Source organism: Gymnoscopelus microlampas (genome assembly GCF_963454915.1).
Source record: "Gymnoscopelus microlampas genome assembly, chromosome: 9".
Classification (NCBI taxonomy): Eukaryota; Metazoa; Chordata; class Actinopteri; order Myctophiformes; family Myctophidae; genus Gymnoscopelus; species Gymnoscopelus microlampas.
In genome coordinates this window covers 32,767,192-32,779,392 of record NC_139946.1, presented here as the reverse complement: position 1 = coordinate 32,779,392, position 12,201 = coordinate 32,767,192, and the positions used below count along the sequence as shown (strand labels likewise).

The window sequence follows — 12,201 nt, the reverse complement described above, 5'->3', positions numbered from 1 at the left end:
CGGTCAATGAAGTTATAGGGTTTACTTTGTGTGATTAACTCTGAAAGTGTACAAATGGAAATGAACACTCAATTTTGCTGTGTATATTTGAAAATGGAAGTCAAAATATATCAGTATCAATAACGATCTGGAAGGGCAAAAGAAAAATACAGATGAGCTACTGACTGTCTGTCCATTAAAATCCATAAAAGAAGTAAATAACATTCAACCTAGGGTTTGGTTGTATACCTGGAAAAGCAGAAGAAGACATAGATGATTGTGGTTGCCAGGTCAACGCTCTGCTTCCAGTCCTCCCTCAAGACCCTGGCAAGGGCTCCCAGGGCCGTCTCTGACCAGACACAAAGACATACAGAGGAGACCAGGTTAGAGGGAGAGAAGAAAGTACAGTAGAAAGGCGGAAGGAAGGAACACACACAGGAAGTGCAAAAGGGCTGTGTAGGCGAATGGGGGAAGGCAGTGTGGAGGCTAATCTAAAGGAGCATGGGGGGAATGCAATGAGGTCGGAGGCTCCCGGGGGCCCGTGAGCTATGGGTGATGCTCAACGTAAAGACGTGCGTCCCAGGGTTCCTCTCGTCTTTCCAGGTTGACCCGGGGTCCTGCGGTTCACATGAGCGCTCGGCTCTTATCAAGATCCGACCACCTGATCCTCCGCGACAGACAAAGTGTACGGACGATGCGTTGTGACAGTTACAAATGAAGCTGTGCCATCGCACGACGGCCGGGATGGATGACGGCTCCGTGCTGTTGTGAGAGAAAACAGCGGCGTTGTCACGGAAGGGAATAGGACTTTGGGCTAGGCAGAGGGTTCTTGTGCACGGGATGGGGTGCTTGGAGAAAGAGAGGATGAACTCAAGTGACAGCGCTCAGAGAGAAGACAGAGATAATTACACAGTTCCATAAAATGAAAAACAACAAAAAAAAGAAAATTAAATCCATGCTACAAAGTCAGGCGTGTCATTTTAAGTTGTTCTTCAAATATACCCGAGTAGGTCTGCATGGCTATTGTGGTTGTTGACCTGTCAGCAGTAAGATAGGGACTTAAGGCCGAGGTAAACTAAACTATTTTGATCAGTCGAGGGTCCATCACCATTAAAATCCTTTTAGCCGTTTGAGTTGAGTATTTGTGGTTTTGGATCCAAATTGCCATGCAAGACATCAATAACAGCTGCATTTAAAATGTTTAGTAGTGTTTGTAGTATTGCATGATCATAGCCCTTGCCTAATTCTGTAATTAAATCCCAAATTTGTGGAGAAGAACATGATTATGTGTGCAAATCTTGCTCATGTTATGCTATGATATGGTATTCCTCTGCCTCTCTACAAGAGGCTAAAAAACGTAAGAACATTTAGCTTTCCATTCTATGGATATAATCCGGACAACACTAAAGCAGGGAAACATGGTGAGGGGAGCAAGAAAACAAAAATAGTTGTGAGAATGTTATACTATATATTATATAGTGTATACTAGGGCTGCCATCTCATAATTTGATTCCGATTCAATTAAAAATCAAAATGATTTTCAAAAATCGATTCTCATAGACCAATTATTTGTTTGCCAACATTGAGACTGGACGCACAGGTGATTGTTTCATGCAATCAATTCCCAATATATTGTTTTGGGGTGCGCTGGTTTCAGTACATTCAACCTCCTCTTGTGTGTTGGCTGGTGAGGCGTGTCCTAGCGAGACATGACAGAATGGGTTTCATTTCGTACCGGCCTGCGCACGCATACTGGTTCTTATGAGTGTGACGTTGTCTATTAAGGGGTCTATAGACAAAAACTCCCAATCAGTTTTATCTAAATTATTTCAGTCATGTTTTCATCTGGACTTTAACAACGAAGTGTAATCTAGTTATTTCCAACAGCTCAAACTTTTTTTTTATAATACTAAAGAGGGTTGTGTAAAAATGCTTGGCATTGATAGAATCTTAGATTGCTTTGATGCAAGTAACATTAGCGAGTGTCAACTAGCGTCAGCTGGAGAGACACACACACACACACACACACACCTCAGCTGTGCTGAACTGAAAGTGACTGGAGTTAGTTTTTACAAAAGCCCTTGAATATGACTGTGATTATGGTAAGCTTACATTTCATATCACAAACACCATAGAGTAAAAACTCCTGTAATTTTAACCAGAAAAAAAAAACATTTTAAAATCGATTTTTGGAAATTGGGAATCGATTTTGAATCGTTGATAATAAGAATCGCGATTCTTACATGACATTTTAACGCCCTACTGTATAAACTGTGGTATATTAACATAGGGTTAAAATAAATAGGGTTCATGTGCTTAATAACAAAAAACCTGAGTAATCCTGAGTAAAGCAGAGGAAGGTACCATTCTGCATGAGTTCCTCCAGGTTATCAGAGGTGCGAGCCAAATGGAGTATAAGGGTGGCTCCTCTGATCTTCTCTGGGATGTCTTCATAGAGCAGTTCCACGTAGTCGTCTATGTTGCAGATATTGGCCTCCTCATCCAGCTAGAGGGGGACACCATACATTTGTAAACCACTGAACTCGGGGTGACGAAGAAATGTCATGGACAAAATCAAATATCACAATATTTTTGACTAAATACCTCATCAATATTGTGACGATAATATCGTATTGAGTGCATGTGTACATGGTATGTCTGCTTACAGCATTGTCAGAATGACAATGCTTTATTTTTAGCGCAAGTAGGCTACGCCGGTAGTATGCCACATCATGATATTACGATATCCAAACTCCCCGACAATATCTAGTCTCATATAAAAATAACAATATAATATAATAATATTGCCCAGCCCTATGTACAGTATATAGACATACTGTACTGTAAGCAGTCATAATAATGTACACATGTATTGTATATGAAAAACAGGCCTAAAACCGTTTTTATTTTGGTAGGCATTTTTGTGTTAAATTGTTATGTAACAACTGTCAGTTAAACCCTGCTTTTAACTGCTTTTGACATTTTAAACCCAGCTTTTAACCTTCTATGATTGATTATATGTTTTAACCATGTAGCACTCTGAGATTCCCTGTGAATGAAAAGTGCAATACAAATACCATGTTTTATTATTATTATTATTATATGAAGCACACGCACATCCATTGATTTGATCTTCCTCTAGTACCTACCTCCATTCCTGCATATGTTGTGAGGTCTCTAGATGAGATATGTTGCTTCTCATGCTTGTCTGTGAAAGACACACATTTAAAAATCATTAAAGTTCACAATACTATCTCCATAGCAATTCATTTTCAACCAGACAGTCAAAACCTGTATTTATGCGAGGAGTGCACTTAAACCCTATATAGTTTGTTGACTGGAGTCCCCAAGGGGTCTATACAGTTTTTTCCCCTCTACACCAAATATCTGCTGAAAATAGCTGACCTACAAGCTCACAACGTGTTGCGTTGCAAAGCGTTGTGAGCTTGTGGATCTGCTATTTTCAGTGAATGTTAACCTATTATGACATGCCCAGAATATTGATCCTATGGTTCATGTCGCTAAACTGCAATGCTTTCTGTAAAAGGGAATTATGAATTACTGGTAAAATACTGAACTACATCAGTTTTTTATGTGTTGTAAACGTTACCATTTGTGTGTTTGCGGTTCTGTAGGTAGAACAGAAGCTGCTCCACCTCAGGGAGTTTAGATGGGTGGATCAGCCTACATTCCTCCACCACCTTCCTGGCCAGTGATGTTATATCAGTGTTGGCATGTAAGCTTTTCAGCCGAATGCTGAGAACAGGGTGCAGACACAAAATAACAATATTAAACATCTGTGCGCAAGGCAACATATCATCATCATCATCATCATCCATGCTGTACAGTTGAACCAACAACAATATAACATCATTTGGTTTGATAATGTATTTTTTTAATGGTTTAAAGTTGCTATTTTATTATTTTTTTACACTAAAAGTCAGCAGTGTATAATCCTAATAATTAATATAATACAAATAAGTTATGTTATTACAGGCTACTACTACTACTACTACTAATAATAATAATAATAATAACTGATAATCTGCTATACATACACTGTAGTGCGCAACAACTGTCTGGTATAGCAATACGGTCAGACTTACATTTTTTCAATATTCAATATTTTTCATATATTTATTTATATATAAATATTTTTAGATATAATTTCACTAACATTTTCTGACACTCCTTGCGCTCTCCTATCATGGGATCCCCCAGTTCTCCCAGGATAGTTGCTTCCACCTCATAGTGAACGACCAAAGCTCTCTCTGTAGGATGGACATCCAGGCTGCCCCCCTTCACTTTCCTGTGGATTAGTCAGCAACAGTGGTGGAAAAAGTATTCAAATGTTTTACTTAGGTAAAAGTATCAATACTGCAAAGTAGAAAATATACTCTGTTTCACGTTAAAAGTCCGGAATTAAACATTTACTTGAGTAAAAGTACAAAAGTATTGGTATCCAAATACCCCAGTAAAGTAAAAGTACCTCATGACACTTTAGTAACATGAGGGTGAGCTACACAGATGGATAGCACCATTACGCATAGATATCTGACGTTATATTACAATAATATGTCATTACAGTCGGTATCGATAACATTGGAGATAACTCGTTGAACAGATGACCAGTGGCTCCTCCTGGCTCTCAGATCCCATGAGGTAACAGGATAGGTGGGCACCAAGGAAGAGTGGGCTCCTCTGTGTTAAATTGGCAATTTTTTCCCAATATGTAAAAAACATTAATATTGGGGGGGGGGGGGGGGGGGGAATTAAGTAAAGTAAAGTATACATGATTAGTAGAACATGCTTAAACATTCGACAATTAAGGTCTAATATTTCTACAATTGCCACAACACCTGTATATCCAGTCATTTTGGGGCATAAACAAATTAAAAGTTGAAGGATAAAATTAAGTCTGATAATGATGTACAGTCAGTGCATGTTCACATCATGTATATTTTACATTACTTAAGTCCATTTTTCAAATATTTTATTTTAACATTTTGGACAAAATAGCCAATTTTACATCGAGGTCCCCAGATGTCCCTAGTGCCCACCTATCCTGTATCCCAGTTGTAAGTGCTGTTATTAAAATACAAACTATAAAAATACTAAAATTGCTAAATACAGAAAATGAATGGTCATTAAGTTCATAAAGTATAATTCCTAATTTCATGATATAAATAAATGTTTTGGGTCATAATTGATTTCATGTCAGGTTAAAAATGTAAAAACATAATGTGATTAAAAGTTCTGGGGCGGAACAAAAATACCCTGTCTGTCAGTAGTACACCGGACCATTACTGATTGATGCATTGATTGCATGTCATAACTGACAGGTGGTGCAAACAAACCTGTGGACTAAAGCTCTGTAAACTTGCAGTTTAAGTGATATCGCGCTGCTAAAGTTATTAAAGACATCTGAAACCAAGGACAGTCAGTCAAAAGGACATTGTAAGGACTTTAAGCAACTCAAGAACAAAGAACCTCTTTTCCACAACAAGCGGCCAACGAGGTATTCTATTTTAGATTTACTTTGATGTTGCCGTTGTGTTTAACCTGCGCATTTCTACATGTCTTGTAGTGTTATGTATGTTATGTTATGTACAGTGCAATGTATTGATTATTTATTATTTTTGTGTGAACATAGTTCTCACGGCATGACTGAGGGATGAGAAGAATGCCTGAAGCAATAAATGCCCGTTTATAAAGAACCCGACCTGTGTCAATGTTGTGAGAGGAGCTACACCAGCGGTCCTCAACCTTTTCAGGCCATGACCCCCCAACATAATCATATTATAACTGGGGACCCCACAGATAGATACATATTGTGAAAATAGCAGATCTACAAGCTCACAACGCTTCGCAACGCCAGGCGTTGTGAGTTTGTAGATCGGCTATTTTCACAATTATATTATTTGACCATTGGACCAATATTTGACCAATTTATAGAATATAGTTTGTTGATTACTTTTTTATCTAGTAGTAGTCTTTTCTTCTTAATTTTTTGGGTATTAAAAAGGTCTTAAAAGTCCTTAAATTGTCACTTCACTGTCATCTGTGTGTGGACCCCCCAAAATCATGTGGGGACCCCCCTGGGGATCCCGACCCAGAAGTTGGGAACAGTGTTGCCAGAATCTGTGAGAGAAACAAGCAACCAGGTCTGGGAAAACCAGCCCAAAAGAAGCGACTTATATGGGCCACATCATGAGCACTTTAACATATACATCAGCTATTTGAAAATAGCAGATCTGTGAGCTTGTAGATTGGCTATTTTCAAATAAAATCTTGCGTGGAAATTATAATAAGCAGATCTGGCAACCCTGGTTGGGAACCACTGCTGTATCTCATCATGATTCAGCCCGTTCATTTCAATGGCCTGCTGCCAACAGCTGGGAGGGACATCATCACAACATCGGATCATCATCAACAGCATCTCTCTCTCTCATCATCATAACAACCCGTTATTATTAGCCTACACAGCTTTACACAACAGCGACCATTACCTCTTCAGATAGCGTGCCTCCTCCGCCTGTAACTTTTCCATGTTATAAATGTAAATAACGCTCACATTGACGTGTTTAATGTCATCAGAACGCTGGATGTGACGGTGCGGTGCGGATCGCTTCTACTGTGTGTGCTGTTGGGTTGCCAGGGCTGCGAGGCTAGTGTTGCCATATCCTGTGAGAAAAACAAGCAAACAGGTCTGTGAAAACAACGTTTCGTCGCCATGCGACCGCATGCGACACGTTGTGAGCTCGTAGATCGGCTATTTTCAAATAGAATCTTGTATGGGGGACCTTGGCACAAAATATTTTCAGATGGGCGTCCGCAGACTAATGCATATTAATCTGGGGGGCCTGGACATGAACATGTTTGAGAACCACTGGTTTAAACAACATTTAGATTAGAAACAAGCCAAAATGAGCAACCCGCAACAACCAATTTTTACTTTAAAGAAAAAGAAGCCCAAATTCGCTTATAATAATCTGACATGGCAACGCTACTGCGAGGATGACAGAATCCCAGCATGCAATATCAGCAAACAAACGGACAGGGGGAGATCTAGTGCCATCTGTGGGCGTGGAGGTAATAATACATGTTATTGTGCCTTATCTTTATTATTAACTTTATTCGTTTATGTATAGACCAATTATTTGTTTACTAACATTGAGACTGGATGCACAGGTGATTGTGTCATGCAATCAATTCCCAACCTGTTGTTTCGGGGTGCGGTGGTTTCAGCGCACCCTAGCCCTGGTTCTAAAGAGCGTTAGTGAGTTCCCTCTAACTCACTAACGCTAGACGTTTATCTAACGTTAGAGGGAACTCCCTAACGCTCTGAACCAGGGCTAAGCACACCCCAACCTCTTGTGTGTTGGCTAGTAGTGAGGCGCGTCCTAGCGAGACCTGACAGAATGGGTTTCATTTGCAACCAGTATGACGCTTGCAACCAGTGTGACGTCGTCTGTTAAGGGTCTATATTATGTGTTTTGTCGGATTGCTGTGTTTAATGTCGTATGTCTTTGTGTACTTAGAAAAGTGTTATTTAAAGATTATAGATTATTATTACGGGGCCAGAGCTCAGCTCTGGAACTGTTTTGTTATTGGCAGTATTCTGTCACTTCTTCTTTTTCTTCTGCCACTTTTCGCAGTTCTGGCTGAACCGTGCTGTCGCTTTTTACGAAACTCGGCCATATGGTAGATGGTCATGAAAAACGATCAAGAAATAATTCTCACAATCTTTCGTCCAAAGGTGGCGCTATAGCACTCAATTGAAAATGCCAACTTTGAACAGGTACAACTCATGCCCTGTTTGACCTACAGCCATGAAACTTGGATACACATATGCGTCTCCTCATGCTGAACAACTTTCACCCTCTGACTTTTGACCTCTGACCTTTAGATCTCCCACCATTTTGAATTATATGAAAAACAGTCATTGGCTCCTAACTTCTGCATATTTTCACTTATGGAAAATCCGTTGGAAATTTTTGTAGGCAGTGGTCCAAAGTTCAAGTGTTAAACGTTTCGTGCAGATTGCTCAAAAATCCCAGGAGGAGATAGATTTTAACTATTACAGTTTTATGAAAATTATTCATCTGTGCCTAAAACATACATGCAGACTCACATTTCTTTGAAACTTTGCAGAAATGTACAGGGTCATTCCAAATATCACTGAAACCAATCTTACTCCAATTGGCCAAAAGGGGGCGCTATAGCAATTTTTTGAAAAGGCAGACTTTAAACAGGCATAAGTCATGCCTCGTTTGGCCGAAAGTCGTGAAACTTGCTTACACATGTGCCTTGACTCATGAGGAACACACGTATCGATTTGACCATTAAGCTCCGCCCTTAGATTTTCCGCAATTTTGAGCAGTTTGAAAAATACTTGTTTTTGCCAGTTCTGGCTTAACCGTGCTTACGCTTTTTACGAAACTCGGCTATATGGTAGATGCTCATGAAAAACTACCAAGAAATAATTCTCACACTCATTCGTCAAAGGGTGGCGCTATAGCACTCAATTGAAAGTGCCAACTTTGAACAGGTACAACTCATGCCCTGTTTGACCTACAACCATGAAACTTCGATACACACATGCGTCTCTTCATGCCCGACAACTTTCGTGGTCTGACTTTTGACCTCTGACCTTTAGATCGCCCACCATTTTGAATTATATGAAAAACAGTCATTGGCTCCTAACTTCTGCATTTTTTCACTTATGGAAAATCCGTTGGAAATTTTTGTAGGCAGTGGTCCAAAGTTCAAGTGTTAAACGTTTCGTGCAGATTGCTCAAAAATCCCAGGAGGAGATAGATTATAACTATTACAGTTTTATGAAAATTATTCATCTGTGCCTAAAACATACATGCAGACTCACATTTCTTTGAAACTTTGCAGAAATGTACAGGGTCATTCCAAATATCACTGAAACCAATCTCACTCCAATTGGCCAAAAGGGGGCGCTATAGCAATTTTTTGAAAAGGCAGACTTTAAACAGGCATAAGTCATGCCTCGTTTGGCCGAAAGTCGTGAAACTTGCTTACACATGTGCCTTGACTCATGAGGAACACACATATCGATTTGACCATTAAGCTCCGCCCTTAGATTTTCCGCAATTTTGAGCAGTTTGAAAAATACTTGTTTTTGCCAGTTCTGGCTTAACCGTGCATACGCTTTTTACGAAACTCGGCCAAATGGTAGATGCTCATGAAAAACTACCAAGAAATAATTCTCACACTCATTCGTCAAAGGGTGGCGCTATAGCACTCAATTGAAAGTGCCAACTTTGAACAGGTACAACTCATGCCCTGTTTGACCTACAACCATGAAACTTCGATACACACATGCGTCTCTTCATGCCCGACAACTTTCGTGGTCTGACTTTTGACCTCTGACCTTTAGATCGCCCACCATTTTGAATTATATGACAAACAGCCATTGGCTCATAACTTCTGCATGTTTTCACTTATGGAAAATCCGCCGCTTTTGTTTTGTCGGCAAAGGTCCTAAGTTCATGTGTAAAATGTTTTGTGCAGGTTACTCAAAAATCCCAGGAGGAAATAGATTTTAACTATTGCAGTTTTATGAAAAATATTCATCTGCCCCCAACACATACATGCAAGACTCAAATTTCTTTGAAACGTTGCAGTAATGTAGAGAGTCATTCCAAATATCACTGAAACCAATCTCACTCCAATTGGCCAAATGGGGGCGCTATAGCAATTTTTTGAAAATGCAAACTTTAAACAGGCAAAAGTCATGCCTCGTTTGGCCGAAAGTCGTGAAACTTGCTTACACTTGTGCCTTGACTCATGAGGAACACATCTATCGCTTTGACCAGTAAGCTCCGCCCTTAGATTGTCCGCAATTTTGAGCAGTTTGAAAAACACTTAAACCCAGGATTTTTCAGCTATTTGCGTGAAACTGTATCATCTGTGTGATCTCCTTTTTCACAGTTACTTGTCTGTTGGGCCAATGGCGTCTCCCTTAAATGAATGCCTCACAATCTCAAGGTCGCCAGTTCAAGCCTCACTTGATGCAGACTTAATTTAAGTTCAATTGCAAACAACATGACTGTATCAATGAATACATGTGCAAATGGTAAAGATAACCTGAAATGCTTATTTGAGAGTACGTTTTTTCAACGTATGACATACTTCATTCTGAAAATAGCTGATCTACAATCTCACAACTTTTCATGGTTTGTGAGCTTGTAGATCGGCTACTTTCACTAGTTTTGGTTCAGAGGAGATGTACAATTTCTTCATTGGTAAATGGTTTGTGAACGAGTGATCTTAGTGTTAGTGAAACAGGGGCTTGGTTCATGAAAGAAGGCAAGAGTTTATGATCTTCAACAGACAATATCAGCCTGGACAAAGCTATAGCACTACAGGTAGTGTTGCAGCCTATTAGTCTGAAGGTTGAGAGTTCGAATCCTGTTAATGGCAGTAGGTTGAGATGTCCAATCAAACCATTATGTTTCCATCTCTCTCTCTAATCAATCTATTGTTTCCATGTCACTCTCTCTCTCTCTTCAATCTATTCCGTTTCCATGTCTCTCTCTCTCTCTCTCTATTCACTGGCCCCGTATTATCGCTGCTTGCAGCTATATTTATTATTATTATTATTATGATAGTATACAGTGGAGATCAGGCCTGGAATTTTGTCATTTTAGGGGCAAGGGCACTTATTGGCCTTTGGTGTTGTCCATTTTTTGAGGGCACAAAGTCCAAATGCCAGGGCAGGAAAGCCATCAATTAAAACAAGATTTTTGTAATTAATTGAATTTAAGGGTTAAGGATCATTTAAAAATCTGATCCATATGCTCAGCCCTAGCCTGGTAAGCCCCTCCTAGCTCAGCCCTGCACCAATCAAAGTCACTGGATTGGTTTAAAGATGGGGTGGGACTCTGGGGAGTTAAGAATTCAGAATCTCAACAAAAGACACTGGTGTCTACATGACAAGAAAGAGACACTGGTGTCAACATATTAACAAGAAAGAGACAGAGGAGAAAGTGGTACAGTCAGCTGGGGCATTAAGGCCACTGTGTCCTCAGGGCATGCCCTTTTTTTGAGGGGCACAAGGCCAAACTGAAGGGCAACGATGGCCATGGCCTTCGTGGCCTCCCTGAAATTCCTGCCCTGGTGGAGATAGACAGGAAACCCGGAGAGAGAGATGGGGAGTGACACGCAGCAAAAGGTCATCGGGCTCGGGACTCGAACCCACGACTCGCTGTCAGGCTGCATTACAGCCTATATGTGTGTATATGTATGCGCCCTATAACTACTAGGCCAGCGGCACCCCTTCTGGAATGCTTTTCACAGTGTGAACTCCAGTGAACTCATACACAAATTCTGAACATTCTCCTGAAAAAGTACTGATAAGACATCTATTATATAATAGAGCTGTTTAATGTACTTTTTTGTTTTTGTTTTACAAAGCAGTTTGTTAGTGATTGCCAGATTGCCAGACAACTGTTCAGCCTCTTTTAGCTTGTTGTGGTGCCGTGCCACAGATATGATGGATGTCCTGACTGCAAGGTTTAGTCACAGAGGTCATGGGGTTGTGTCAGTCAGTGCTGGGTAACCCTGAGTTCCTGACTGTGTGACTATTTGAGTCTGGAAATAAATATGATAACTTGGGGCTTCTGCTGAGTTAACCTATTTGCATTGCATTGTGCAAATTATTGCAGGATTCAATTTCCTGTTTACACCTACTCTGATGGCAAATTACTTAGTTTGATTACATCATTGTAGACCTACTCACTTTTAAGTCTGTAATTTCAGCAGCTTGATCTTCAGTATACTTAAAGCTGCACTATGTAATTTTCCTCTCCTACCCTGGATTTGAACACGGTTTCCTGCGCAAGGGCTAACATTTTTACCATTGAGCTAATAGAACCTGCCTGCTTGCTCAGGGGATAAATTGAATCTTGAGCCTCAGGTCAAAATTCGTGTCAGATCCTGTGTCTAGGTGAGACATGACCTTTGACACAACCTAAATGTCTCAATAGAGGCGCAGGACAAAATACAACCACCCCAATTGTAGAAGTTATATTGTATTAACATACACTGCCATACAGAATGGACAAAATTACATTTTATTCATAAGAAAAAAGTTTCATAGTGCCGATTTAACACCGAATTAAATATAAACTTTGTATATGATTTTAACATGTGACAGTACCCTGATTTTGCCACTTTTAGGCCCAAATG

At 40.0% G+C, this 12,201-nt stretch overlaps 1 protein-coding gene across 1 annotated transcript in view; it reads right to left on the bottom strand.

Moving 5' to 3' along the window:
- Positions 1-6,628, bottom strand: part of kifap3a (kinesin-associated protein 3a) — a 33,358-nt gene extending 26,730 nt beyond the window's left edge. Inside the window, exons 1-6 of the mRNA XM_084065813.1 lie at positions 6,489-6,628; positions 4,157-4,288; positions 3,590-3,735; positions 3,129-3,187; positions 2,344-2,485; positions 229-328 (exon numbers count right to left, since the gene is read on the bottom strand). Coding sequence (XP_083921939.1) covers positions 229-328; positions 2,344-2,485; positions 3,129-3,187; positions 3,590-3,735; positions 4,157-4,288; positions 6,489-6,529 — 620 coding nt within the window. The 5' untranslated portion in view covers positions 6,530-6,628. The remainder of the gene's footprint in view (positions 1-228; positions 329-2,343; positions 2,486-3,128; positions 3,188-3,589; positions 3,736-4,156; positions 4,289-6,488) is intronic.
- Between the last annotated feature and the right edge of the window lie 5,573 nt (positions 6,629-12,201).